This window comes from Diaphorina citri, unplaced genomic scaffold, assembly GCF_000475195.1.
Source record: "Diaphorina citri unplaced genomic scaffold, Diaci psyllid genome assembly version 1.1 scaffold688, whole genome shotgun sequence".
NCBI classification, from domain to species: Eukaryota; Metazoa; Arthropoda; class Insecta; order Hemiptera; family Psyllidae; genus Diaphorina; species Diaphorina citri.
In genome coordinates, this window is record NW_007378121.1 from 53,591 (window position 1) to 78,928 (window position 25,338).

At 41.0% G+C, this 25,338-nt stretch overlaps 3 protein-coding genes across 3 annotated transcripts; all 3 read right to left on the reverse strand.

Annotated features, from left to right (window-relative positions):
- Positions 1-2,309: 2,309 nt before the first annotated feature.
- LOC113468273 lies at positions 2,310-11,390 on the reverse strand. The gene is made up of 5 exons (XM_026825050.1): positions 11,277-11,390; positions 10,593-10,820; positions 9,958-10,191; positions 9,374-9,688; positions 2,310-2,529 (listed from the first exon to the last, which is right to left on the reverse strand). The coding sequence occupies exons 1-5, from the start codon at positions 11,388-11,390 to the stop codon at positions 2,341-2,343; spliced, it is 1,080 nt and encodes a 359-aa protein (XP_026680851.1). The 3' UTR covers positions 2,310-2,340.
- A 2,377-nt stretch (positions 11,391-13,767) lies between these two features.
- LOC103511215 lies at positions 13,768-17,481 on the reverse strand. Its single transcript, XM_017444900.1, has 5 exons — positions 17,282-17,481; positions 16,394-16,592; positions 14,161-14,337; positions 13,939-14,088; positions 13,768-13,815 (listed from the first exon to the last, which is right to left on the reverse strand). Exons 1-5 carry the CDS (start codon positions 17,479-17,481, stop codon positions 13,768-13,770), a joined length of 774 nt encoding a protein of 257 aa, XP_017300389.1.
- Positions 17,482-22,067: 4,586 nt separating this feature from the next.
- On the reverse strand, positions 22,068-22,720 carry LOC113468274 (metallo-beta-lactamase domain-containing protein 1-like). The gene is made up of 2 exons (XM_026825051.1): positions 22,657-22,720; positions 22,068-22,243 (listed from the first exon to the last, which is right to left on the reverse strand). The coding sequence occupies exons 1-2, from the start codon at positions 22,718-22,720 to the stop codon at positions 22,068-22,070; spliced, it is 240 nt and encodes a 79-aa protein (XP_026680852.1).
- Positions 22,721-25,338: the final 2,618 nt, after the last annotated feature.

Consider the following 25,338-nt stretch of genomic DNA (forward strand, 5'->3'; position numbering starts at 1 on the left):
CAACTTTCTATTTCATGTTTCATTGCGTGCGAGTGACCTTAATTTAAATCCTGCCGGCCAAACAACTTTCTATTTCATGTTTCATTGCGTCACAGGTCTTCTCCGACTTCTCCACAAATAACAAACGCATCATTAAACAACAGGCAAGTTTCAAAGGAGACTATGTAGGGTGTTTCTTCAAGAGAGAAATGTTTGCTTGCCTCTAGATTACCATAATATTGATGCTTGCCTCTGAAGTCTAGATTATGTAATATGTATTATGTTCACATTTTGTTTTGGTTATTTTGTTAAAATCTAGGCTCACGGCAGTGCGCCAGGCCATATTCTGGTAAAACCGGGTAGTAGTAAAATTTCGGTAGGGTAAAACCGGGTTGGACAAATACATTGGTGAAAATTGAAAAATACAACTATTTATGAATAAAAAACTTGGTAAATGTATTTTAACAAACAAAATAAAGAAATGGAACTTTATAACTAGAAAACAAATGATAATTTTCGAAATAAATTTGTCAAAACTCTTTAAAAAATGACTCCAGCAGCACTCATGCAGATCTCCGCAGTGACTAGCTGACTGCTGACTAGTGTGCCTCGCTTGCAGATCTCCGCAGTGACTAGTGTGAACGTCGTGTTGAAACCTGTCCTAGGACGAAATTCGGTCCCAAAAATAAAATTTCGAAACATCCATTTTCACCCCCGGAGGCCATCAGGGCCGAAAGTCTACTTGTATCAAAGTAGTTACTACGTTCTTGAAGATCTTTGATATGATGTATCACAAACAGGGGGTTCTCATTTAAGATTTTAATGTTGGCCCCCTGGGGCCGACCCTGAAAAAGTACCTGAACTTTTACAAAGCCTATAAAAAACAAGCTGGGCCCGTCCCTCCGGGAATTTTTTAGCCCGTTGTTTATTCGATCGTGATTAGAGAAAATCAGTACCTATGTACCTACGACAACGGATCTGTATAGTTTTATTTAGTAGATATCATACAAGCAGACAAGCACTAGTTTTATTCTGTATATATATTTGAGTATGTACAGAACTATGTACCTACTCGTGAGTACATGATACACATAAATAATCGTATGCTTAACGTACTACCTACATAACTATATGTCAAGGAGTATTTTAATATAGAAATTCTGCAAATAAAAATTGGCCGCCGCAGGCGGCCGATTTCTGGACTTGGAAATTTTTTTAAAAAAAGTTCAATTTTCTGACACTTTTAAATGATCCCTTATTACACGGGGAGTATTTTAAGATAGAAAATTTTTGGTCGAAAATTGGCCGCCGCAAGCGGCCGATTTTAGAAAAATTTTCAAAAAAAGTTCAATTTTTGGACACTTTTTAATGGTCTCTCATTACATGGGGAGTATTTTATGATAATCTCTTGGAGGGTTTCAGCAGTCATTATATATAAGTTCTGTGGGTCAACTTGATAAGGAGAACCAAAAAGGCAGATATATTTAGACGCTAAAACCGGTCTTAAATTATCGACCGAAGTGTTATCTAAAACTTTCTCGCTTTGAGTTCATAGGTCGTCGCCACAAATTTCAAGATCAGAGCTCATTTGTGTGAGAAAATGTGAAAAAAAAATCCCCGAAAAACCATTTTTTGGGTTTTTTGGCTTTTTGGTTCTCCGGACAAAATTTGCACCACCATTTTCGTGTTCCTGGTAAAAAGACCTTTAATTTGATATATAGGTCGACTAGGTTTGGATAAGTCCTTCTATGGGAACGGATAGACAGACAGACACCGAAGCGAATACAATAGCCCGTCCACTATACCTTTTTATTACTATCGTAATAATAAAGGAAGGACGGGCTAAAAACTAGGATTAAATATAGGCCTTCTTGTATGCAAAATTTCAGGTTCAAAATTTTGTTCAAAAATTAAGAGCTTAAGAGGGGGACTTTATGAATACACTGCACACTGCACTATAGTTAAAACTTAAATGTATCGAAATAAATCATTCTTGAAATCTGTTGAGTTTACTTTCTATTATGAAACTATGAAAGTATTGCAATCGGTCCAAATTTTCAAAATCGGGAAATGGTTGGAAATATCCGTTTTGGGATCCCCTGGTGTCAAAGAAGTGATTTTTAGCCCAGGGTCTGTACGTATGTATGTATGTGAAGTCGCAAACCGGGCATTTCCAATCAAATGTTTCCTCTACCTGATGTCTTTCTTCTCTCTTCTTTTTCGCCTTTGACCACTAAAAATTCCACAAGCAGGAGTCTCCTCAACCACCCAGATGCCGGTAGCAACACCTGCCGCCCCCGCGACCATCTCGTGTCCGTAGTAGCATATTAACGGTATTTTACACTTGTAAATACATACCTATCATAATATTACTTGTAGCATAATACACTGAATAATTACCTTGATATTGGTATCACAGGAAGTACTGGTAGTGGTAGCGTTCTTATCAGCATAATCCTCGCCAGGTAATACCAGAGTGTGTCCGTAGTAGGATCCTACCGGTATTTTACACTTGGCTGTGCTCATTCCGTATCTACCTATCGTAGTGATCTGTGAAACCAGAAAACAGGCACATTAAGACTGAATAGAAGTGCGACAAAGATTTTCCCTCGTTGAATAAGCCAGCGGCGATAGCACGTTGAACACACTAGTTCTCAATGAGTCGGTGAAGTTAAGTAACTTAGGTTAGTAGTGTTAGTATTTAGTGATGACTTTTAGTGTTAGTATTTAGTGATGACTTTGAAAGTAGAAAGTTCTCTGTAAAATATTCTTCTCCCTCAAGTCTTGATTCACACAATCCTTCCACCTTTTCTTCGACCTCCCTCGCCCTTTTCTCCCCCTCACTTCCATTCTGTCAACTCTTTTCCCTAGGTAGCTCTCATTTCTTCTTTCAACATGTCCATACCACTGTAGTCTCCTCTCCTGGATTTTCCTCGACACTTCCGTTTCTTATCCTACACCTTATGACTTCATTCCTGGACACCGGCCTACTGCTGGGGTAAATTATTACCCACGGTACGTACCGAAATGTTTATTGGTCTCAGGAGGCGGACTATCGCCACAGGAACAGTCCAGAACCTGCGACAGGAATAACAGGAGCCATGTGATCAGGCTCAGGTCTGTATGCGCGCGCAGGAACCCAGGGGAATTGGAAGTGGAGGGGGTCGGCGCATGCGCATTGGCTAGGGGAGCAAGGTGCGTGAGAAGCGCATGGAGGAGAGAATCCACCAGGCTGGCGCACAGGGCGAGGTTCTTGCGCCCCAACCAGGAGAATAACATGAGTATTCTGCGAACCAAAGGGAAAGATAAATCAGGGTGGATTTAGGGCCGTATTAAGGGAGGGGGGCCGGGGCCCTCCCCTCGAGCTTCGTTTTTTTCCTTTACTATACGTCAGACTCCGAAAAATTGGGGTCGACGGCTCTCCCTCGACAAAATCCTGGATACGGCCCTGGGTCAACTGGGTGGATTGGAACACATCACAAATATCCCATATACATACGTTCACATGAACTCCAATTGTCAAGGATATATTTGTGACAAGCATTTGAGTATGCTTAACACAGAGAAAAATTCCTTTGAAAATTCCCAAATGAACGTTTTCTACTCACCTATCCTGGGGGAAGATGAGGGACTGTTGGGAGGAGTACAAATCACAGAAGCGTCTCGTCAGGAAGTCGCCCCACCATGGCTGCGGACCACAAGTAGCGACCAGGAGCGCCGCAGTAGCGACCTGTAGGTGTGTGTCCTCCGTTACGCAGAACGAAGAGAACAGACGGGAGCATAGACCTTCGTCAAATTTCCGAGTCAGAGATGGCGGTGCCTGAAGGGAAAATAATGAAATTGGTATTTGAAATGGTATAAACAGTTCCTTTTTTATCAGTAGGAATAAGTATACAATAGATTTAAATAGGGTAGCGTGTCTGCAGTGTAAGGGCTAGGTCGCGGGTTCGATTCCCACCACACAGAATGAAGAGAACAGACGGGAGCATAGACCTTCGTCAAATTTCCGAGTCAGAGATGGACGTCCTGAAGGGAAAATAATAATGTAAGGAATTAAACATTAGTTTCGTTAGGCCAGACACTATCAGGTAGACTTGGCAGGTACGCCTGATCAGGTCTACCTGACAGTAAGTAAATGGCCTTAGTCTGGAGGGTTGTGCGTCTGCCTTGTAAGCGCTAGGTCGCGAGTTCGATTCCTGCTCAGGGCGGATTTGATCTTAAACACATAAGGTTCGTTCTCAAAACGACTGGTTTCTCTTATCCTGATCTCCTTCTTTATATTCGATTTCGGGACTATAAGACCATAGCAGTTACAGTTCCCTCTGTCAAACCCCTAAATAAAAAAATAATAATAATAAAAAAAATAAAGTTGGGAAAGAAAGTACGTAGGTATTTATTTAGATCTAGTTAACATTGGAAACGGGATACCATGTCAAAAACTAATCAATAAGAAGTAACTACATAAATAAGATCTGTTTTCTTCTTACTTAGTATAATATTAGTTCTAGTTGATTTATTAAATTTAATTATTAGCTCACAAATTCTTTAGTTTTCTAAGTTCCAATATGAAAGAAAAACATACCTTAGGAACAGGTCCTATCTCATACACATAGTATAGAACACTGTCCAGCAAACATTCGCCTATCAGTCTTAATTTATCCGAGGAGCCTGCTAGTACCCGGGGATCATTCTTGGTCACCACAGGAGGGGAAAGACGCCTAATAACGCTCTTCACTACGTTGAGCTGGTGCTGATATGTGACACATTCCTGGAATGGAAAAAACAAGATAAATAATAATAATAATAATAATAATAATAATAATAGACTCTTGAGTGGAAGGTAACCACTAGGCGAGGTTAACGCCGGAGGCGTTTTCTACCACCTAACCCTTAGAGCTCCATTATTATGTGGTCAAAATTCCAAATAAATGAGGATAAAATTCCATGCCTCGGCTGGGATCGAACCCACGCCCTCCTGTTTACCAGGCGAGCGTCTTGACCACTACGCTACCAAGGCAGGTTTAGTTCTATTCCATCATCATTTTTATATATATATATACTTTGGGTAATAGACACCTTGGTAAAAAAGAAAAGAAAATAATAATAATAATAAATTGCCCTAACTATGATGATGGAATAGAACTATGCTGGTATCTGTATTTTTCCTTTAGTATGTTCATTAAAAAATCCTCTCTATCACACATCTCCAGAAAAATATTTTACTCAATAGGTTGATCATAATATGTTGGTATTGAACACCAATATTAATATGTCTGTTATGTCTGTCTGTTATATTACAGGAACTTGCCAAAGAGCCTCCTATAGAAGAGTTGGGTCTCGGTGGATGGACACCATCGGGTATGGTACAGCAGTGTTTGGAATATTTGCACATCGGTCTCGATATGCCTTGGTGGCAGGCTATCATTGCAGGTAACATGTTTTGATTGAATCCATAACATATCCATCCTTTCTCAGGTTTATTCTAGAGAAAAGCTGTGAGTTCATATACTATCCCATTAAGAGGATACCAAGAGGTGCCTAGGCCAGAGAGCTACTTGGGGCCCCTGAACTGAAGGGGTCTAATGAGGGGTTTGATAGGTCTGTTATCCCAAGGCCTTGATGTAACCTAGAAGTACCCTCACTGGTATATTTCAACCTCCCCAGTTTCTCTAAAATTCACCTGCAGCACCTCTGAAGAGTCCGCATACTCAGGTTTATTCCAGAGAAATGCTGTGATTCCATATACTATCCCATTAAGAGGATACCAAAAGGTGCCTAGGCCAGAGAGCTAGCTTGGGGCCGCCGAACTGAAGGGGTCTAATGAGGGGTTTGATAGGTCTGTTATCCCAAGGCCTTGATGTAACCTAGAAGTACCCTCACTGGTATATTTCAACCTCCCCAGTTTCTCTAAAATTCACCTGCAGCACCTCTGAAGAGTCCGCATACTCAGGTTTATTCCAGAGAAATGCTGTGATTCCATATACTATCCCATTAAGAGGATACCAAAAGGTGCCTAGGTCAGAGCTAGCTTGGGGCCCCCGAACTGAAGGGGTCTAATGAGGGGTTTGATAGGTCTGCTATCCCAAGGCCTTGATGTAACCTAGAAGTACCCTCACTGGTATATTTCAACCTCCCCAGTTTCTCCAAAATTTACCTGCAGCACCTCTAAAGAGTCCGCATACTCGGGTTTATTCTAGAGAAAAGCTGTGAGTCCATATACTATCCCATTGAGAGGATACCAAGAGGTGTCATCAAGGCCAGAGAGTTAGTTCAGGGCCCCTAAATCGTAGGGGTCTGATGAGGGATATTCAGGTACATAATTATGTCGTTGTACCCTACTTCCTGAGACGGACTTGACCATAGTCCCATTCAGGTACCCTCAAAAGAGCCAGTGTTATTGTCTGTGGCTTGACAGGGCTGGTTTTGTCTCAGTTTTACGTCCTCCAGCGAGACAGTTGAACGAAATAACCAACCAACAATCCAACCAAAAACTATTCTTGCCAACCTAGTTAGCTTAGTTGGTAGTGCATCTGCCTTGTAAGCGCTAGGCCGCGCGATTCCCGCCCGGGGCGGATTTTATCCTGATGGGATAATGCGTTCTCGGAACGGCTGGCTTTCTCCTATCCTGTCTTCCTTCTCTCTTCGATTTCGAGACGATAAGACCATAGCAGTTACGTTCCCTCTGTCAAACCTCCTATAAAAAAAACTATTCTTATTCTTACCTTATAGCAGGAAATGATCTTGTCCTTAGGTTCGGGGAGGAACAGGTTGTTTTCTTTCTTCTTGTTAAAGTATCTATGCATGTGCACCACATTGGGTGTTTCAGACAAGAGTAGAGGTGTCATGTAGTCTTTGAGCTTGGTGCAACAGAGCGAGTAGCGACAGTAGATATCTTCATACAGCGAGGATAGGAGTTGTAGCTGAGCCTGGGAGTGAAACAGAGAAAGATAGGACGAAAATTAGTACCGAGGGTTTCAATGACTGACATGTGAAAATTGCTACCTAAAAAAAAATCTGGTGTGAACATCACATGACTTTCCTTATCCTATTGAATGATGCACTTAACACTTATAAATACATACCCATCATAATATTACTTGCATCATAACATAATACACTGAATAATTACCTTGATATTAGTATCACAGGAAGTTACACTGAATAATTACCTTGATATTGGTATCACAGGAAGTACTGGTAGTGGTAGCGTTCTTATCAGCATAATCCTCGCCAGGTAATACCAGAGTATGTCCATAGTAGGATCCTACCGGTATTTTACACTTGTAAATACATACCTATCATAATATTACTTGCATCATAATACACTGAATAATTACCTTGATATTAGTATCACAGGAAGTTACACTGAATAATTACCTTGATATTGGTATCACAGGAAGTACTGGTAGTGGTAGCGTTCTTATCAGCATAATCCTCGCCAGGTAATACCAGAGTATGTCCATAGTAGCATATTAACGGTATTTTACACTTGTAAATACACGCCTATCATAATATTACTTTCATCATAATACACTGAATAATTACCTTGATATTGGTATCACAGGAAGTACTGGTAGTGGTAGCGTTCTTATCAGCATAATCCTCGCCAGGTAATACCAGAGTATGTCCATAGTAGCATATTAACGGTATTTTACACTTGTAAATACACGCCTATCATAATATTACTTTCATCATAATACACTGAATAATTACCTTGATATTGGTATCACAGGAAGTACTGGTAGTGGTAGCGTTCTTATCAGCATAATCCTCGCCAGGTAATACCAGAGTATGTCCATAGTAGCATATTAACGGTATTTTACACTTGTAAATACACGCCTATCATAATATTACTTTCATCATAATACACTGAATAATTACCTTGATATTGGTATCACAGGAAGTACTGGTAGTGGTAGCGTTCTTATCAGCATAATCCTCGCCAGGTAATACCAGAGTATGTCCATAGTAGCATATTAACGGTATTTTACACTTGTAAATACACGCCTATCATAATATTACTTTCATCATAATACACTGAATAATTACCTTGATATTGGTATCACAGGAAGTACTGGTAGTGGTAGCGTTCTTATCAGCATAATCCTCGCCAGGTAATACCAGAGTATGTCCATAGTAGCATATTAACGGTATTTTACACTTGTAAATACACGCCTATCATAATATTACTTTCATCATAATACACTGAATAATTACCTTGATATTGGTATCACAGGAAGTACTGGTAGTGGTAGCGTTCTTATCAGCATAATCCTCGCCAGGTAATACCAGAGTATGTCCATAGTAGCATATTAACGGTATTTTACACTTGTAAATACACGCCTATCATAATATTACTTTCATCATAATACACTGAATAATTACCTTGATATTGGTATCACAGGAAGTACTGGTAGTGGTAGCGTTCTTATCAGCATAATCCTCGCCAGGTAATACCAGAGTATGTCCATAGTAGCATATTAACGGTATTTTACACTTGTAAATACACGCCTATCATAATATTACTTTCATCATAATACACTGAATAATTACCTTGATATTGGTATCACAGGAAGTACTGGTAGTGGTAGCGTTCTTATCAGCATAATCCTCGCCAGGTAATACCAGAGTATGTCCATAGTAGCATATTAACGGTATTTTACACTTGTAAATACACGCCTATCATAATATTACTTTCATCATAATACACTGAATAATTACCTTGATATTGGTATCACAGGAAGTACTGGTAGTGGTAGCGTTCTTATCAGCATAATCCTCGCCAGGTAATACCAGAGTATGTCCATAGTAGCATATTAACGGTATTTTACACTTGTAAATACACGCCTATCATAATATTACTTTCATCATAATACACTGAATAATTACCTTGATATTGGTATCACAGGAAGTACTGGTAGTGGTAGCGTTCTTATCAGCATAATCCTCGCCAGGTAATACCAGAGTATGTCCATAGTAGCATATTAACGGTATTTTACACTTGTAAATACACGCCTATCATAATATTACTTTCATCATAATACACTGAATAATTACCTTGATATTGGTATCACAGGAAGTACTGGTAGTGGTAGCGTTCTTATCAGCATAATCCTCGCCAGGTAATACCAGAGTATGTCCATAGTATTTTTCAAAATTTATGGTAGAGAATGCCATAGGCATTAACCCTTGATCAAGCTTTATTTTGTACCTATACATTATGTTACCATTTGTAAATATTTATTCTGTAAATAAAGTTTGATCTAATCGTTTAATAATCCGATGGATTCATTAGATTCAGAAAAAAAACCCCCGCTAGTTTAAGACTGCTGGTTTCACTATTCTTGTATTTCGCGGATAGTATTCCACTATCCGCCGCGTCAGGTTCACTCACCTTCAAATAGCGACATATGGGGGGCGGTTGAATGTCGGACAGGATGAGGTTCTTCAGCGCAATGTCCGGCGTTACCACGAGCCGTATCCCGTCCGCCTCTTCGCTCCTCGTCCATATGTCGATACTCAGCGACAGTAGCTCCGAACAGGCCGCTATGAACAGATCCGTGAGGAGAATGGGGCGGCCAAAATCTAGAACGATGAACCGGCGAGCGCCCGAGTGCATGCGTTCTATAACCATGACCTGTTGGGGAGGGGGGAGGAGGAGGGAAGACCAGGAGATGGCGGAACACGGAGGCTCCTCGGAGGTGCTAGCCTGGAAACAGGGGAACATGAGGGTTTGCTACTAAGAGCCCGTTCGGAAAAAAATCGTGTCGTGTGTGGTAAGAACAATCTCATTGAATTACATAATGATCACTCCCAAATATCACAGAAGAACTCATCAAAGTTATAGTACGCTTTTCTCTTTAAGGTATTTATAATGTATCTTTTTTGTACTTGAAACCCAGAGGGCATTACAATAGTCAATAACAGTAGTTGGGAAATAATAATAATAATGAAAGGGAGGGGGGGATAATAACATACCCCACTATACGTAGCACTGCCAGTGGCGGAGCTCCCAGTCTCGGGAGGGGTAGATGTCGAGGCGTCCGTGAAGTCATTCAACCCAGTCATGTAGGTCTTGAAGAAATCACAGCTAGATATCTTGGGCTCCGTGGCGGATGTACTGTTGGGGCCTACTCCCCAGGGAATGGGGGCACTCAGCTTGGAGAACATGGCGTCATCACTCACTGTCAGATCATCATCAATGATGGAGATCTAAAAAAAAAAAAAAAGTCAGCTTCCATGGCATAGGGGTCACTGCGCTGGCCTTGCGGGACTCTAAACAGAGAGTATACCAGCTTAGTCTGGCTGGGGGACGTTAAACAGGGAGTAGACCAGCTTAGTCTGGCTGCGGGACTCTAAACAGAGAGTATACCAGCTTAGTCTGGCTAGGGGACTTTAAACAGGGAGTAGACCAGCTTAGTCTGGCTGGGGGACTTTAAACAGGGAGTATACCAGCTTAGTCTGGCTGGGGGACTTTAAACAGGGAGTATCAAAGCCTGAAATTTCCTTTCTGAAGAAATAGTACAGGTTGAGTGCAGAGGGCATCCACTCGTATTTATGTAGCCAAAACTCAATGTCAGCCCAAATCAATCACCCCAGGGCTGAAAGCTTACCTTACAAGCTATAAGGAACGTATCTACATTGCACGTATAATCTAGATGTAGAATGAAAGCTAGGATAGCGCGCGCTGAGGGTAGGCAGTGGCGACGGGGAAGAGATATGAGGGGGATGACAAGGCACTCGGAATTCTTGCTAGAGGAGGAAGATGATGAGGATACGCCACTGGTGCTACTCGAACCAGTGCTGGACACCTTGGGGGGCTTCTCGGACGAGTCTTTGTTCTGAAACAACACAAGTAGAACATGAAAATAGTTTCTTTCAAACCACCCTTACGGAGCTCTAAACGCCCGATAATTTCAAAAACCTAATGCGAAAAGTGGAATTCCCCTAAAATCTCACGGAACTCAGATCTAAAAAACCGAGTTTTTGAATAATTTTCATCACTGACTTGATTTAATTTTCTTGATAGAGGGAATTAAAACAACGGAGGTCTTATCATCCCGATAGCAAAGAGGATAAGAGAAAGCTAGCCGTTCCGATAACGAACCTTATCTGATCAGAATAAGTCCGCCCGGGCGGAAATCGAACCCGCGACTTAGCGCTTACAGGGCAGGCGTGCTGCCCTCAGAGCAAACTAGGCTGGCAATTGTTTTGATTTTCAATATAAAGCACATTCCAGCAAAACGATTTAAAATTTGCCCCCGGACAGGAATCGAACCCGCGTTCTGCGGACTTACTATCTGAGCAGTCTTCTTGGCCTCCATGATCTCACTAATATGGCTGGTTACTTGACTCATTAGTTTCTTCTGTAGTCTCCGGTTTCTATAGGAGTTAAGAGTTAAATAAATCATAAGGAGTTAAAAAAAAAAAATCGGTGGGTCCATTATTTTTTGGGCCTCTTGTGGTGGGTTCACCAATGACTTAATCAGAGATTTCACTAATAGGAGAATTTTTAATGACCCCAAAAAAAGGGATTTTTAATGATTGACACAAGACAAGAGTTTTTGGATAATTAAAAACTCCTTTTAGGATTATTAAAAGCTCCGATTAAAAATTCTCCCATTAGTGAGATCTCCCATTAAGTCATTGGTGCAATAAACCATTGTTGTTGTTGCAGCAGTAGCAGCAGCAGCGGTCTAGCTGCAACGAGGGGGGTTGATGGTCTCTAGCTCTAGCCAAGATTACTTGGCCCGTCCAGCCTCTTGTGTTCCTTCGGCACTTGATTAGGGAGAAAAAATAGGTATTTGCTGTTTTGATTTTGTAGAAACAGAACTCATGTGGTCTGTGTCGTAGCATAGCCAATGCCCATCCCAGTTCTCTCTTCCAAACATAAAAACAACCAACGAAATATTGCTGTTGTTGCTGCTGACGAGCTGACTAAAAAAAGGCACCACTATCGTAAATAAATACACCCGTTTGAACGAAATATTTTTTTTTTATTATTATTATTATGGGACTGGTTGCTCCTCTCCCAAGAGAGTTTGCAATTTACACTGCGACCTCTGTAGATCTATTGTGACCAGTATTTTTAGTTCAGTAAATAAGGGCCACTAGTGGGGCCCCAACTCTAAGGAGCAAATTTTATTTTATGTACTAAAACAAACGTCATTGCAAAAATTTCATCAAAATTGGATAAACCGTTTGGAAGTTGTGGTGAAACAAACAAACTTTTATTTATTATTATGGGACTGGTTGCTCCTCTCCCAAGAGAGTTTGCAATTTACACTGCGACCTCTGTAGATCTATTGTGACCAGTATTTTTTCCCCTGCCCAAGCTGCTATACCCTGGCCTTGATGGAACTAGAAGGTACCCTCACTGGTATATTTCAACCTCTCCAGTTTCTCTAAAATTCACCTGCAGCACCTCTAAAGAGTCCACACACTCAGGTTTATTCCAGAGAAAAGCTGTGAGTCCATATAATATCCCATTAAGAGGATACCAAGAGGTGCCTAGGCCAGAGAGCTAGCTCGGGGCCCCCGAATTCAAGGGGTCTAATGAGGGGTTTGATAGGTCTGCTATCCCAAAGCCTTGATGTAACCTAGAAGTACCCTCACTGGTATATTTCAACCTCCCCAGTTTCTCCAAAATTCACCTGCAGCACCTCTAAAGAGTCCGCATACTCAGGTTTATTCTAGAGAAAAGCTGTGAGTTCATATACTATCCCATTAAGAGGATACCAAGAGGTGTCATCAAGGCCAGAGAGCTAGTTCAGGGCCCCTAAATCGTAGGGGTCTGATGAGGGATATTCAGGTACATAATTATGTCGTTGTACCCTACTTCCTGAGACGGACTTGACCATAGTCCCATTCAGGTACCCTCAAAAGAGCCAGTGTCATTGTCTGTGGCTTGACAGGGCGGGTTTTGTCTCAGTTTTACGTCCTCCAGCGAGACAAACCTCCTATTCATGGACGACTTAAAATTATATGCAAACAACGAAAATAACCTAAACACCCTCATAGGAAAGATGAAGACTTTCAGTGACCACATTGGAATGAAGTTCAGATACGACAAATGCGCGAAAGTGAACATAGTGAAAGGAAAAATTAAAGAAAGAGCCAACATCCCCGATGAACAAGCACCAAACATCAGAGAACTCAAAACGGGAGAAGTGTACAAATACCTGGGTATATTTGAAGAAGGTAACATAGAACACAAGAGAATGAAAGACACAATAAGGAAGGAATACTATAGGAGAGTTAGAGGGATCATGAAAACAGAGTTAAATGCAAAACACAAGATCGAAGCTGTAAACTCATTAGCAATACCAGTGGTGGAGTATGGATTTGGAATAATTGAGTGGACTAGAGAAGAGATTAAGAAACTAGATAGAAAACACAAGGAAAATACTAACAATAAATCAGAGTCTACACCCTAGAGCAGACGTGGACAGGATATACATACCCAGAAAAGATGGAGGGAGAGGACTTAGAATGATAGAGCAAGTACACGAAGTAGCTATATTAGGACTGGCAAAGTACATCAAAGAGAAGGAAAACGACTACCTTATTAAATTCTTAAAAGATAACCAAGACAACACAAGCAAAAATATCATAAAAAAGGCTGAAAAAATCGAAAGAGAGTACACAACTAGTAGTGAAGGAGACAACAACAGAGGAGAACTAAAAAAGAGAATAAAAGCCTATAAGAATGAAATAAAAGAACAACAGAAAGCAAGACTGATGAACAATTGGAAATCCAAAAGACTGCATGGTCAATACATTAAAGGACTACTCGAGAGAAAGAACACCGTAGATATTAGCAAGACTTTTGAATGGCTGAAATCAAGCAGATTGAAAAGTGTAACAGAAGCATACATCATGGCAGCCCAAGGGTATTTTACACTTGTAAATACACGCCTATCATAATATTACTTTCATCATAATACACTGAATAATTACCTTGATATTGGTATCACAGGAAGTACTGGTAGTGGTAGCGTTCTTATCAGCATAATCCTCGCCAGGTAATACCAGAGTATGTCCATAGTAGGATCCTACCGGTATTTTACACTTGGCTGTGCTCATTCCGTATCTGCCTATCGTAGTAATCTGTGAAACCAGCAAACAGGCACATTAAGACTGAATAGAAGCGCGACAAAGATTTTCCCTCGTTGAATAAGCCAGCGGCGATAGCACGTTGAACACACTAGTTCTCAATGAGTCGGTGAAGTTAAGTAACTCTATCTTCTCCAGCTTAGTCCCATCACTCATCGCATGACAGGTGAAATGCAGAGGTTCAACTTCCAGTAACCCCTTCATGTAGTGGTTCACTGTGATGCCTTTGAAACGCGGGCCTCCCTGTGACAACCAAACCAAAATGGGTTAATATGGGCGTGGTTATTTAACTTACGTGAATAGCCCATTGTACAATGTGTCCCAAAAATAGGTCAAAAGAAAGGAAAAATGAGCTCCGTAGTAACGCACTTGCTTGCCATGTAGAAGGTCCTGGGTTCGATCCCCACCATCGGTTGCTTTCTCGTCTTAACCCAAATGGGAAGTATTTTGTCTTAGGAGGACATCAAACTCATTGGCCTCGAATCAAAAACTTGGAGAAATGCAGCTGCAAACAGATCAGCCTGGAGGAATAGCGCACAGGAAGCAGTGCATAAGGTACACAACACAGAGATGGTCTCGGCTGCAGAGAAGAGAGCCATCAGACATGAAGAGGAGGAGAACTGGGACTGGAAGTGTCCTTTGTGCGCATTCCCGAGACATGGGCGACACGGACGTCAATACGTTCAGTCGCATATCACCCAATGTCACCGCGAGGAAGCTGAAGCACGCAAACTGACATCACCCGTTTGCGAGCACTGTGGATTCACATGCGGCACAAAGTCTGGCCTCACTAGTCACCTGAGGCACCGACACCCAGACATGGCTGCCCCTGGTCTCCGCCCCCTGAAGCTCCACCCATCATCTGCGGCAACTCCTGCGCCGCCCCAGTCAGCGCCACCACCTCCCGTACCATCCAGCACAGCCGCAGCCCAAATGTTAATTGTCGTATTTTATTTAACATCTAACCAAAACCGAAATTTAGAGTGGGGGTAAAAATCTCGTAATGGGGATAATCAGCTGATTAAAAAAATCTGCTGTTCGCATTAACCAAAAAAAAAAGGCAACTCTATCGTTAACCGAAGTCGAGAGCTTGGTTTAGTATGGCAAGAGGGGAAACGTAAACCTAAAAGTGGTTAACGCCCCTCACGTCATAAACACACTTCCATGTGAGGGGAGGTAGTGACCTTGAATAAACCGGGCTGCGGTTAGCGGTTAGATGTTAAATAAAATAGGTACAATTTTTACAAAGTACTTTTGCCATATTTTTTGGGTGTTTTAGGTCTATTTTGTTAGCGGAAGTGTTATACAGCCGACATCTAAGTCCAGTTCATTAGAACGGCACATAAAAATTGAATTTTCGACCTTTGAAAAATACTTTTTCGGAGTTTTGATTTAAGATTTGGATTTTTTACAACCTTTTATTAATATTTTTTACCCAAATGCACCGAATGAACTACATCCTACAAATCCAAGTAGTTACCTACATTTTAAGAAGTCGACACTGAAAAATGAACTCGACGCACTCCAAAAAGAAATAATAATAATAAAAATGGGGTCGGTCTAATTCAAGAAAAGACCCCAGTCTTCCCAGAATATGGCTTACTGGCTTAGATTAAATCAATAAATCTACTAAAATAGATCAGTTGCGCTTACTTGGGTGATGTTTCAAAGTCATAGAGCAGGAAAAATAAGGACCAACGGAATTTTTCTTTTTCTTCTAGACGGTTTGTCGTAAAGCAATGAAATTTGGTACGATATACCGGTATGGTCCAAGGACGCGACTGTAACAATTTGGTAAAAATCGGACAGTCACTCATCCAGATATCAACCAAAGTCAATGTTGCTGCGGACTTCGAAAAAAAATCCAATTTTTACTTTCTATTACTACAGTATAGCGGAGCTATACTAGTAATGAAAGTATTGCAATCGGTCCAAATTTTTTACTTTCTATTACTACAGTATAGCGGAGCTATACTGTAGTAATAGATCCAAATTTTCAAATTTTCTTTCGTTCCGTTTCCGTTTTGGGATCCCCTGATTCCAAAAAAGTGGTTTTTAGCCCATGGTCTGTACGTGTGTATGTATGTACGTACGTAAAAAATAGGTAAAAAAAAAGGAAAAATGAGCTCCGTAGTAATGCACTTGCTTGCCATGTAGAAGGTCCTGGGTTCGATCCCCACCATCGGTTGCTTTCTCGTCTTAACCCAAATGGGAAGTATTTTGTCTAATGTAGCAGTTTTTTCATTGGTTTGTAATAGCAGCGGTAAAACTGCCATACAACAAACTATGTATATCTTACCTTGCCCTCTGGCGGGGGAATAAGCAACTCTCTCCAGTCAAGGGGTTCGGAACTCAGGCCCACAAACTGTGGCGGTGTACTCCCATTCCCTGCGAGGGTAGACTGCACATTACTCCCGCCTGTACTATTGCCCATGCCCACAGTCCACACATTACCATGAGGCGAGACATAGGGTCCTTCACTCGCCATGGCCGGGAAGCTGAAACAAACAAAGTTTCTTTCACACACAAGTTTTCTCTCTCCTCTTTTTCCTCGCCTTTTCTGCCGTGTTCAGACGGGGTCGGCGTTTTTCGTCAGCCTCTCCATCACCCCTAACTACAGAAATATTTTAAAATTCTAAATTAAAAGTGAATTACTAGAATGGAAAGATAGGTAATCTTTCCATTCTAGTATGGAAAGATAGGTAATCTTTCCATTCTAGTAATTCACTTTTAATTTAGAATTTTAAAATAGTTCTGTAGTTAGGGGTACCTATCTAGCTACCTAACTGAAAACAAATATTCTTGGATATATTGCAAGATAACCTGAAGCTGGAAGCTTGGAGAACGTCAGAAGAAAAAAAAATTGCCGTGAAAATGTCATGAACCTGAGCTGTTTCCTCCTCAGTCGACACAAACTTGAGCTATTCAGCTGAAGTTTTAGACGAGGAGGATTCAGCTCTAGGTTTCATCTGTTTGTGAATGAATTGTCATAGTACCTAAATAAAAACATCTATCTATCTACCTACCTACCTGACTACCTGGCTAGGCGGTTCAGAACGAGCAAACTAAACAGGGCTAGAGACTATCACCCCGGTGTATGGCAGATACAAAAAGATATCTTTCTTTACTCTGCCAACACCATTCGGCGAAAGCTAAAGCCGCTACAACAACAATAACATCTACCTACCTGACCGGGACTGACTGGAACCGGGACGGGAAGTAGGGTTCGTATTCAAACAGCTCTGGTTCTAGCGGGGTCCCGTGCAGACCAAACCGGGTCCGAAGGATGAGATGGTACGGGTTCTGTCTAGCGGTAAGCTGGGCTCCTATCGCATTGAGTATGTCAAGACAGCGCTGTGCTGCCACGGCCCCGGTATCTAATGTCATCACCTGAAACATAATTATTTATTAGTTTAGGCTGGGTTGTAATAATAATAATAATAGACTCTTGAGTGGAAGGCAACCACTAGGCGAGGTTAACGCCTTAGGCGTTCTCTACCACCTAACCCTTGTACCCATAAACACAGAGCTATTGCCGGAACTCGCGGAACCTCCTGTGTTAGAGTCCTTGTCTTTGCTTTTACTCTGTGGTTTTACGGTCGCGCTGCGCGCTCCCGGGGCTTCGCGGAGTTGTGCATGGGTTCGCGCTGCGCGCTCCCGGGGCTTCGCGGGGTGTGCATGAGGTCGCGCTTCGCGCTCCCTTGGCTTCGCCCCTGAAAAGAATATCGTCCCTGAGTCTTGTCTCGAAGAAATGAAAACTGAAAACTAAAAGCGAGAGCAAAATATTAAACGTAGGAAACCGTCCCTGAGTCTTGTCTCGAAGAAATGAAAACTGAAAACTAAAAGCGAGAGCAAAATATTAAACGTAGGAAAAGTTTCGCTGGCCTCAAAGCGTGTTCCCCGTGTATTTCTTATGGGGGGACTAAAAAACGTCAATATCTCGGGAACAGTTTGGAATTTCGGGATTGTGTGGTGTGATGGGTGTGTGTGTGATGAATGTGTGGTGTGATGGGTGTGTGTGTGTGGGGAAGCAACGCGACGGGTTCGCCCTAGTATGCAATAAAAAATTGGGGTTCTCATTTGAAATTCCAAAGTTGGTACTAAGTTCGCGGTTTTCGCGAACTTGTTCGCAAATTTCAATATTGCCAAAAAGTTCTTTGCAAAAATCAAAGAGATACGGGTTTTTTTATTTTTCGAAAACTCCAACAGATTCCGAGCGCCTGAATCGTGTTCCGAAGAAATGAAAACTAAAAGCGGAAAAAAATATTAAACGTAGGAAAAGTTTTGCTGGCCTCAAACCTTGTTCCCTGTGTATTTCCTATGGGGGAACTAAAAAACGTCAATAACTTGGGAACGTGTTCGCTGCGCGGGGTTGCGTATACGGTCGCGCTGCGCGCTCCCGGGGCTTCGCGGGGTTGTGCATACGGGGTCGCAACAGATTCCGAGCAATTTGAGTGGGTCATACATTGGTGAACACCCTGTATGTATAGAAAGTTCCGGGTTCAAATCCCACCATCGACAAAAAAAATTGCACCCATATTTCGATTACAAAAATATGTCAACGGTTACTTTCTGGTGTTCTCATGTTGACCCAGCACCGAAATTGGAAGTATTGTCTCTTCTCGCTCACTGATATGTCTTATTAGAGTTATGAGGGACATACTGCGGGATGGGGATGCTACCACACAGACTATGAGAGTCTAATATAGCAGTTATTTCAGTAAAAAAATAAAATAATAATAAAAAATACTAGCAATTCTCAGTTTGAATAACTTACCATGCCAAAATTCCAAATACCTTTCCAGATCAGGGCCGTGTATGTGGGGGGGGAGGGGGGAGCTTAATTTATCTTTTGTACTGTAAGACTCCGAAAATTCATCACCCCCCCCCCCCCCCACCACAGCGGGTTCATCTGCAATCGATGTCTACGTGTGTGCAGATCCAAAGCCGGGCTTGACAGTCACTCGAAGGCATGCCTGAGACAACCACCATTGGAGAGACGAGGCAACGTTGGATCGACGAACTCCTAATATCATCATCATGTATGTGTGTACTACAGGTTTAAATGGGAAAAGGTGGTATACAAAATATCTCAAGAACGGTTTGTCCTAGAGCGATGAAATTTGGTATGCTATCCCGGTATGGTCCAAGGACGCGACTGTAAAAATTTGGTAAAAATCGGACAGTCACTCATCCAGATATCAACCAAAGTCATTGTTACTTAACCCTTTTTTCGTGAGAAAAAGGTGGTATACAAAATATCTCAAGGACGGTTTGTCGTAAAGCAATGAAATTTGGTACGATATACCGGTATGGTCCAAGGACGCGACTGTAACAATTTGGTAAAAATCGGACAGTCACTCATCCAGATATCAACCAAAGTCAATGTTGCTTCCAAAAAAAAAGTTCAATTTTTTTCATACTTTATATGATTCCTTATCACACGGGGAGTATTTTAAGATAGGAAATTTTTGGTCGAAAATTGGCCGCTGTAGGCGGCTCAGGCTCGGGACTTAGAAAAATTTTAATTTTTTTTATTTTATTTTTTACCTTTTTTTTCAAATACGTATTCCGCAAATGTAATAGAAAGTCGTGTGATGTTCACACCAGATTTTTTTTTTTTCTCATATTTCATTTCATTCCTGATTACACAAGGAGTATTTTAATATAGAAATTCTGCAAATAAAAATTGGCCGCCGCAGGCGGCCGATTTCTGGACTTGGAAATTTTTTTAAAAAAAGTTCAATTTTCTGACACTTTTAAATGATCCCTTATTACACGGGGAGTATTTTAAGATAGAAAATTTTTGGTCGAAAATTGGCCGCCGCAAGCGGCCGATTTTAGAAAAATTTTCAAAAAAAGTTCAATTTTTGGACACTTTTTAATGGTCTCTCATTACATGGGGAGTATTTTATGATAATCTCTTGGAGGGTTTCAGCAGTCATTATATATAAGTTCTGTGGGTCAACTTGATAAGGAGAACCAAAAAGGCAGATATATTTTGCAGAACTTCAAAGAATTATATTAATTTATTTGTTAAAAGCCGACATGTTTCGGAGGCACTTCCTCCATCATCAGGGCTACAGGAAACATTAAACACTAAACTACGAGGTACACTGAACACAGAAGACTAGGGGAGATCACAGAAAGAGGGTAGGTATAAGGTTAAAACTATAATATATGAAAATATGAAAAATATAAATCTGGGGCTAAAAATTGGAAAGACATGGTTGTGAAAAATTTTTTTTTTTGACAAGATTCAAAAACTCCCGCTCTCTCTATGTTTACCTATGTGCGCAAGGGCCTGTTCACACGGTTACCAAATTTGCGCTATTTTTATGATAGGCATTATGATAGGCAATTTTCGACGAAAAATTGGCCGCGGTAGGCGGCTCAGTCTCGGGACTTAGAAAATTTTTAATTTTTTTTTTAAATACGTATTCCGCAAATGTAATAGAAAGTCGTGTGATGTTCACACCAGAATTTTTTTTTTTTTTTTCTTTTTTTTTTTTTAATGAAAACTGAAAACTAAAAGCGAGAGAAAATATTAAACGCAGGAAAAGTTTTGCTGGCCTCAAACTCTGTTCCCCTTGTATTTCTTATGGGGGGACTAAAAAACGTCAATATCTTGGGAACGGTTTGGAATTTCGGGATTTTCCGATTTTTCCCAGTACCTACACTTTTTTTACTTAATAGACCAGTTGCCACTTGCCACTTGCCTTACTTGGGAGAGGTTTCAAAGTCAAAGAGCAGGAAAAATGAGGAACAACGGATTTTTTGTTTTTCTTCTACGACTTCTAGATCCCGAGATAAATAAAATTGATTTAAAAAATCTTGAACTCTGATGTCACGGCATACGCTCCCGTACACGATGACGTCACATCAAATATCCCGAGCAAAGCTCCCTTGCAGGCAACAGTAGGCAACACATTAATATATTTGTGCGCTTGCATTTCTGCGCTATTAATGTGTTTCTGCGCATTTCCACAACAATCAAAAAACCAAACCAAATGCAAAAACTTCCTTCAATATAATAAATCTGTGAGAAGAAAAAATAACAATCATAATTGTGTAGGAAAACCTGGATATGAAACTACCTATTTTTGGAACAAAAAAGGACTGAAGGTTAGTGGAACTATGTAGCTTAACTGGGACTTGACCTGGTGTAGGCACTGTCGTGTGGCCGTGTCCTCACATTCTTTACAGGTAATCTTACTGCTAACTGCTACTTACTCAAGTATGGATTAAATTCGACCTAGGTACCTATAACGCGTTACCTAATAAGAATGAATAGGCATTCATACTTGATTTGGAAGACAAGGTGATACATCAGCCATACTCAACTTGCGGCCGCTTTTTTCATCAAGCTACCTCTATGCGGCCCAATATAATCCTAAATATATACAGCCCCTTGTGTAACTGACTCACTCACTGACTGACTGACTGACTGACTCACTCACTTACTCACTCATACTAATTCTAACCCACTTCTAGATGAGCTAGAAAATGCAGTTTTCACTATTGGATTCCTTATTTTTTGTACATAGGTACTGGGAAAAATCGGAAACCCCCGAAATTCCAAACCGTTCCCGAGATATTGACGTTTTTTAGTTCCCCCATAAGCAATACACAGGGAACAAGGTTTGAGGCCAGCAAAACTTTTCCTACGTTTAATATTTCTCTCTCGCTTTTAGTTTTCAGTTTTCATTTCTTCGAGACAGTACTCAGGGACGATATTAGTTTTCAGGGACGAAGCCAAGGGAGCGCGAAGCGCGACCTCATGCACACCCCGCGAAGCCCCGGGAGCGCGTCTAACGCTTACAAGGCAGGCGCGCTACCAAGCTATCGAGGCTGGCTCACTTTTTTCGTCCAATGGAATTTAACCCTTGAATAACGTAATAATGCTGGATTTTTTTATTCTATTTTTTTTTTTGTCTGTTTCTTTGTTTCTTTTGTTTTTTGTTTTTTAATATTTATATCAGTGTGCCATGTTTCACCTTAAACATAGGTCCATGTCCAGGCACTATGAAGTCAGCTAGGAGCAGGATTTTGTCGCGATTGGTTCGTTGCAGTTCTTCATCTTCACTCCCCGCTAGTTCCAACCATAAGGATTCGTCCTGTAGATCTTCCACCCGCTCGAATAGATCACCTGGAACCAAAGAGGAAGGAAACATGATGTAGAGATATTGTAAAAGTTACAATAAAAGAACACCAAAATAAGCATCATGTAATAGGATGAGGAAAGTCGTGTGATGTTCACATTGTTCACACCACATTTTTTTAAGTTACAAAAGGTAGCGCGTCTACTTTGTAAACGCTAGGTCGCGGGTTCAAGTCCCGAACGAGATAAAAAGATGTCTGGCTTTCTCCTATTCTGTCCTCCATTCGATTTCGAGATTGTTCTGACAAAGCGTATGGTGGGTATCACACAACACACATCATTACTAACTTGAATCCGGTATCTTTTCGCAAATTTAAGTTAATCTTTCTTCAGTGATAATGCCGTTACTGGTGACTATGACTTCGGTTGGCTAGTTACCTAAGGAAGATTTCAAGACTTACCAGTAACAGCTATCAACCTGCCAAGCCCAAAAAGATGCCTGCTCCTCCACCACCGTCTGTGCATAAAGCGAAACCCAAAGAAGTGACAGAGCCTGTAGAGCTATCACCTCAAGAACATGAAGATCTACAGGTGGATGTGACACCAGGACAGGACAATAGTTCTGAATATTCCATTGCAACAACTACCAACCTGGATTCGCCCACCAAGTCTCTCTCTATTATTATACTGCTCCAGTACTCGCTGTACAATCACACTCTCATTTATCAGCTCTTCTGTAGCAGTCTGATCTTCTCTGCTGTCCAGATCCAAGTCGACTCGAATGCGGCTCAGTTCGTTCTCAAAATGTTCCACTCGCTTTCTCCAAATATTCTTTAAATCCGCGAGACATTTCTGTTTGATCCGATTTAACGTATGCATCGAAACTCCGTTCCAACTCAGCACATTTCTGCTGGAACACCTCTCTATTCTTATACTGCTCCAGTACTCGCTGTACAATCACACTCTCATTTATCAGCTCTTCTCTAGCAGTCTGATCTTCTCTGCTGTCCAGCTCCAAGTCGGCTCGAATGCGGCTCAGTTCGTTCTCAAAATGTTCCACTCGCTTTCTCCAAATATTCTTTAAATCCGCGAGACATTTCTGTTTGATCCGCGCAATTTGCTCTTCATTGAAAGACTCCCGACCGGCTTTCGACACGCTCGAAACGTAAAACTCCGGATAGTCGAAATGTAGCTGGAGTTCCTTTAGCTCGCGGTCGCGTTTCGCCTGCTTTTCCTTAAGGTACTCCTTCTTCATCCTCGCGTCGACTTCCAGGTAGTAGATGTTACTCTGAAGTTTCGGCTTGTACTTGTCGATTTTGCGGGAGTTCAGCAGGGCGCGTAGTTCGGTCACATAGTTGTTGATCGTGCTCAAATAGTCGACTTCGAGTGTCGTATAGGTTTGGTACAGTTTGGTGAGGAACTGTGGCGAGTCTGGTTTGGACGATTGGCCGTCGCTGCGGTAGCATTTGATGCTGTCGGCGAAATCTTCCGGGCTCAGAGAGCCGGTAATGAAAGGGTTAACTTAAAAATTTAAAACTAAATATTGTTCCTTCTTTTTGGGACGAAGACGAACACATAAGGCTGATAACAGGTTCAAAATTTCAAAACAAAAAAGCGAGCGAAGATTCACAATGCAAGTTGTAACACGTTCTAGCTACCAAAAATGGACCTGAGAGAGAGGATTTCAGAGGCGGAGGAGGAGAAACCCCAGTAGGCCAAATTAGTTAGAAGGCTATGAAAATATGCTATGTATGAGTGCTGGATGTGAGGAAATATTTCTATGTACGCTGCTGATAGCATAATTTGTAGATGCAAGTTTTTCCAGATGGGACAAGTGTAAGGCATTTGATTGATTCAGTGGGACGAATAGCTAGGCCTGATGCACTGATAGATGGAATGGATTCGAGGTTATGGGGGTTTAAAGTTAAGAAACGTTGTTTTCTCTTGGTTAATTCTCAATCTGTTTGCGGAAAACCAACCAAAAATGTCATGGAAAACATGATTAGCAAAAGCAAAGACATCTGCTCTATTTTTACATGAAACAAGGACAGTTATACATACTGGGAATTGAGAAATGAATGACATTTTTTTCATTCATTTTATTTGACGTTCTATTTCGTGTTTTTTACTCCGCGGAGTGAGCAGTTTAGCCTTCTTGGTGCTCAATGGCCGATTTCGGCAATTTAGTTTTTGCATAGAGCCAGTCCGCGGACTGAGCAATTTACAGTTGCTCAATTGCCGAATTCCGGAGGTTTCGCATTTTGCATTTTTTACTCCGCGGGGTGAGCTATTTTTTCGCTCGTTGAGCGAATTCGGGGGTTGAGCCTAACATATACATGTAAGTACATATGTAAGTACTTTATACATATGGAGTATATCATGTAGGAAATTTTGTGTACTTTAACCGTAGGACGCACGGTTTAGGATGAAAAAAGTGCGAAATTTCGGCCGTTTTCTGGAGGTTTTTCGGCCGCCAAAAGTTCTCCCCTCGACTCTCGAGGTCTCAACTTTAGTATTACACTTCCCCCACCATACCTAACGATCCTATGGGGAAAAAAAATCGCTTACCCTAATAATTGCAAGGTGGACCTCCTCTATCTATTAGACTAATACGATTAGGAAACATATAACATAAAAAGGACATCACATTTGAGCAAAATTAGGAAACAAGGGAACGTTTTTTTCCTACATTAAATGTTCGTACTCACAATAAAAATCCCTCAACTTGTATTTTCCTATTATAATAAAAATCCCTCAACTTGTATTTTCCTATTATAATAAAAATCCCTCAACTTGTATTTTCCTATTACAATAAAAATCCCTCAACTTGTTGGCACACTATAATAAATATTAATTAAAAAAAATCCCTCAACTTGTATTTTCCTATTATAATAAAAAATCCCTCAACTTGTATTTTCCTATACTTAGATGAACTTTTTGAAAAATAAATAAAAAATGACCCAGTACGCAAGTCGGTTATGTTCTTTTTTTCCTTTTTAATTTTAGTACGCAACTAGAAGGTTACGAGAATTTGAGGATAGTACGCAACTTGCCTACAGCCCATAAGAGTTGTGAAAAATCCAAATCTGACGTGAAAACGGCGAAAAATATCTTCAAGAGGCAGAGAAAATGATATTATTTTA

Excerpts from the sequence above, each read along its gene's own strand:
- LOC113468273 (XM_026825050.1), bottom strand. The coding sequence starts at position 11,390 with ATGATTTATTTAACTCTTAACTCCTATAGAAACCGGAGACTACAGAAG. Across the intron at positions 10,821-11,276 it reads CCAAGAAGACTGCTCAGATA|AACAAAGACTCGTCCGAGAA; the intron begins GTAAGTCCGCAG and ends GTGTTGTTTCAG. Across the intron at positions 2,530-9,373 it reads CCATATGTCGCTATTTGAAG|ATCACTACGATAGGTAGATA; the intron begins GTGAGTGAACCT and ends CTGGTTTCACAG.
- LOC103511215 (XM_017444900.1), bottom strand. The coding sequence starts at position 17,481 with ATGACATTAGATACCGGGGCCGTGGCAGCACAGCGCTGTCTTGACATA. Across the intron at positions 16,593-17,281 it reads TTCCAGTCAGTCCCGGTCAG|CTTCCCGGCCATGGCGAGTG; the intron begins GTAGGTAGATGT and ends TGTTTGTTTCAG. Across the intron at positions 14,338-16,393 it reads TTCCCCCGCCAGAGGGCAAG|GGAGGCCCGCGTTTCAAAGG; the intron begins GTAAGATATACA and ends TGGTTGTCACAG.
- LOC113468274 (XM_026825051.1), bottom strand. The coding sequence starts at position 22,720 with ATGCACAGACGGTGGTGGAGGAGCAGGCATCTTTTTGGGCTTGGCAGG. Across the intron at positions 22,244-22,656 it reads CAGGTTGATAGCTGTTACTG|GTGATCTATTCGAGCGGGTG; the intron begins GTAAGTCTTGAA and ends CTTTGGTTCCAG.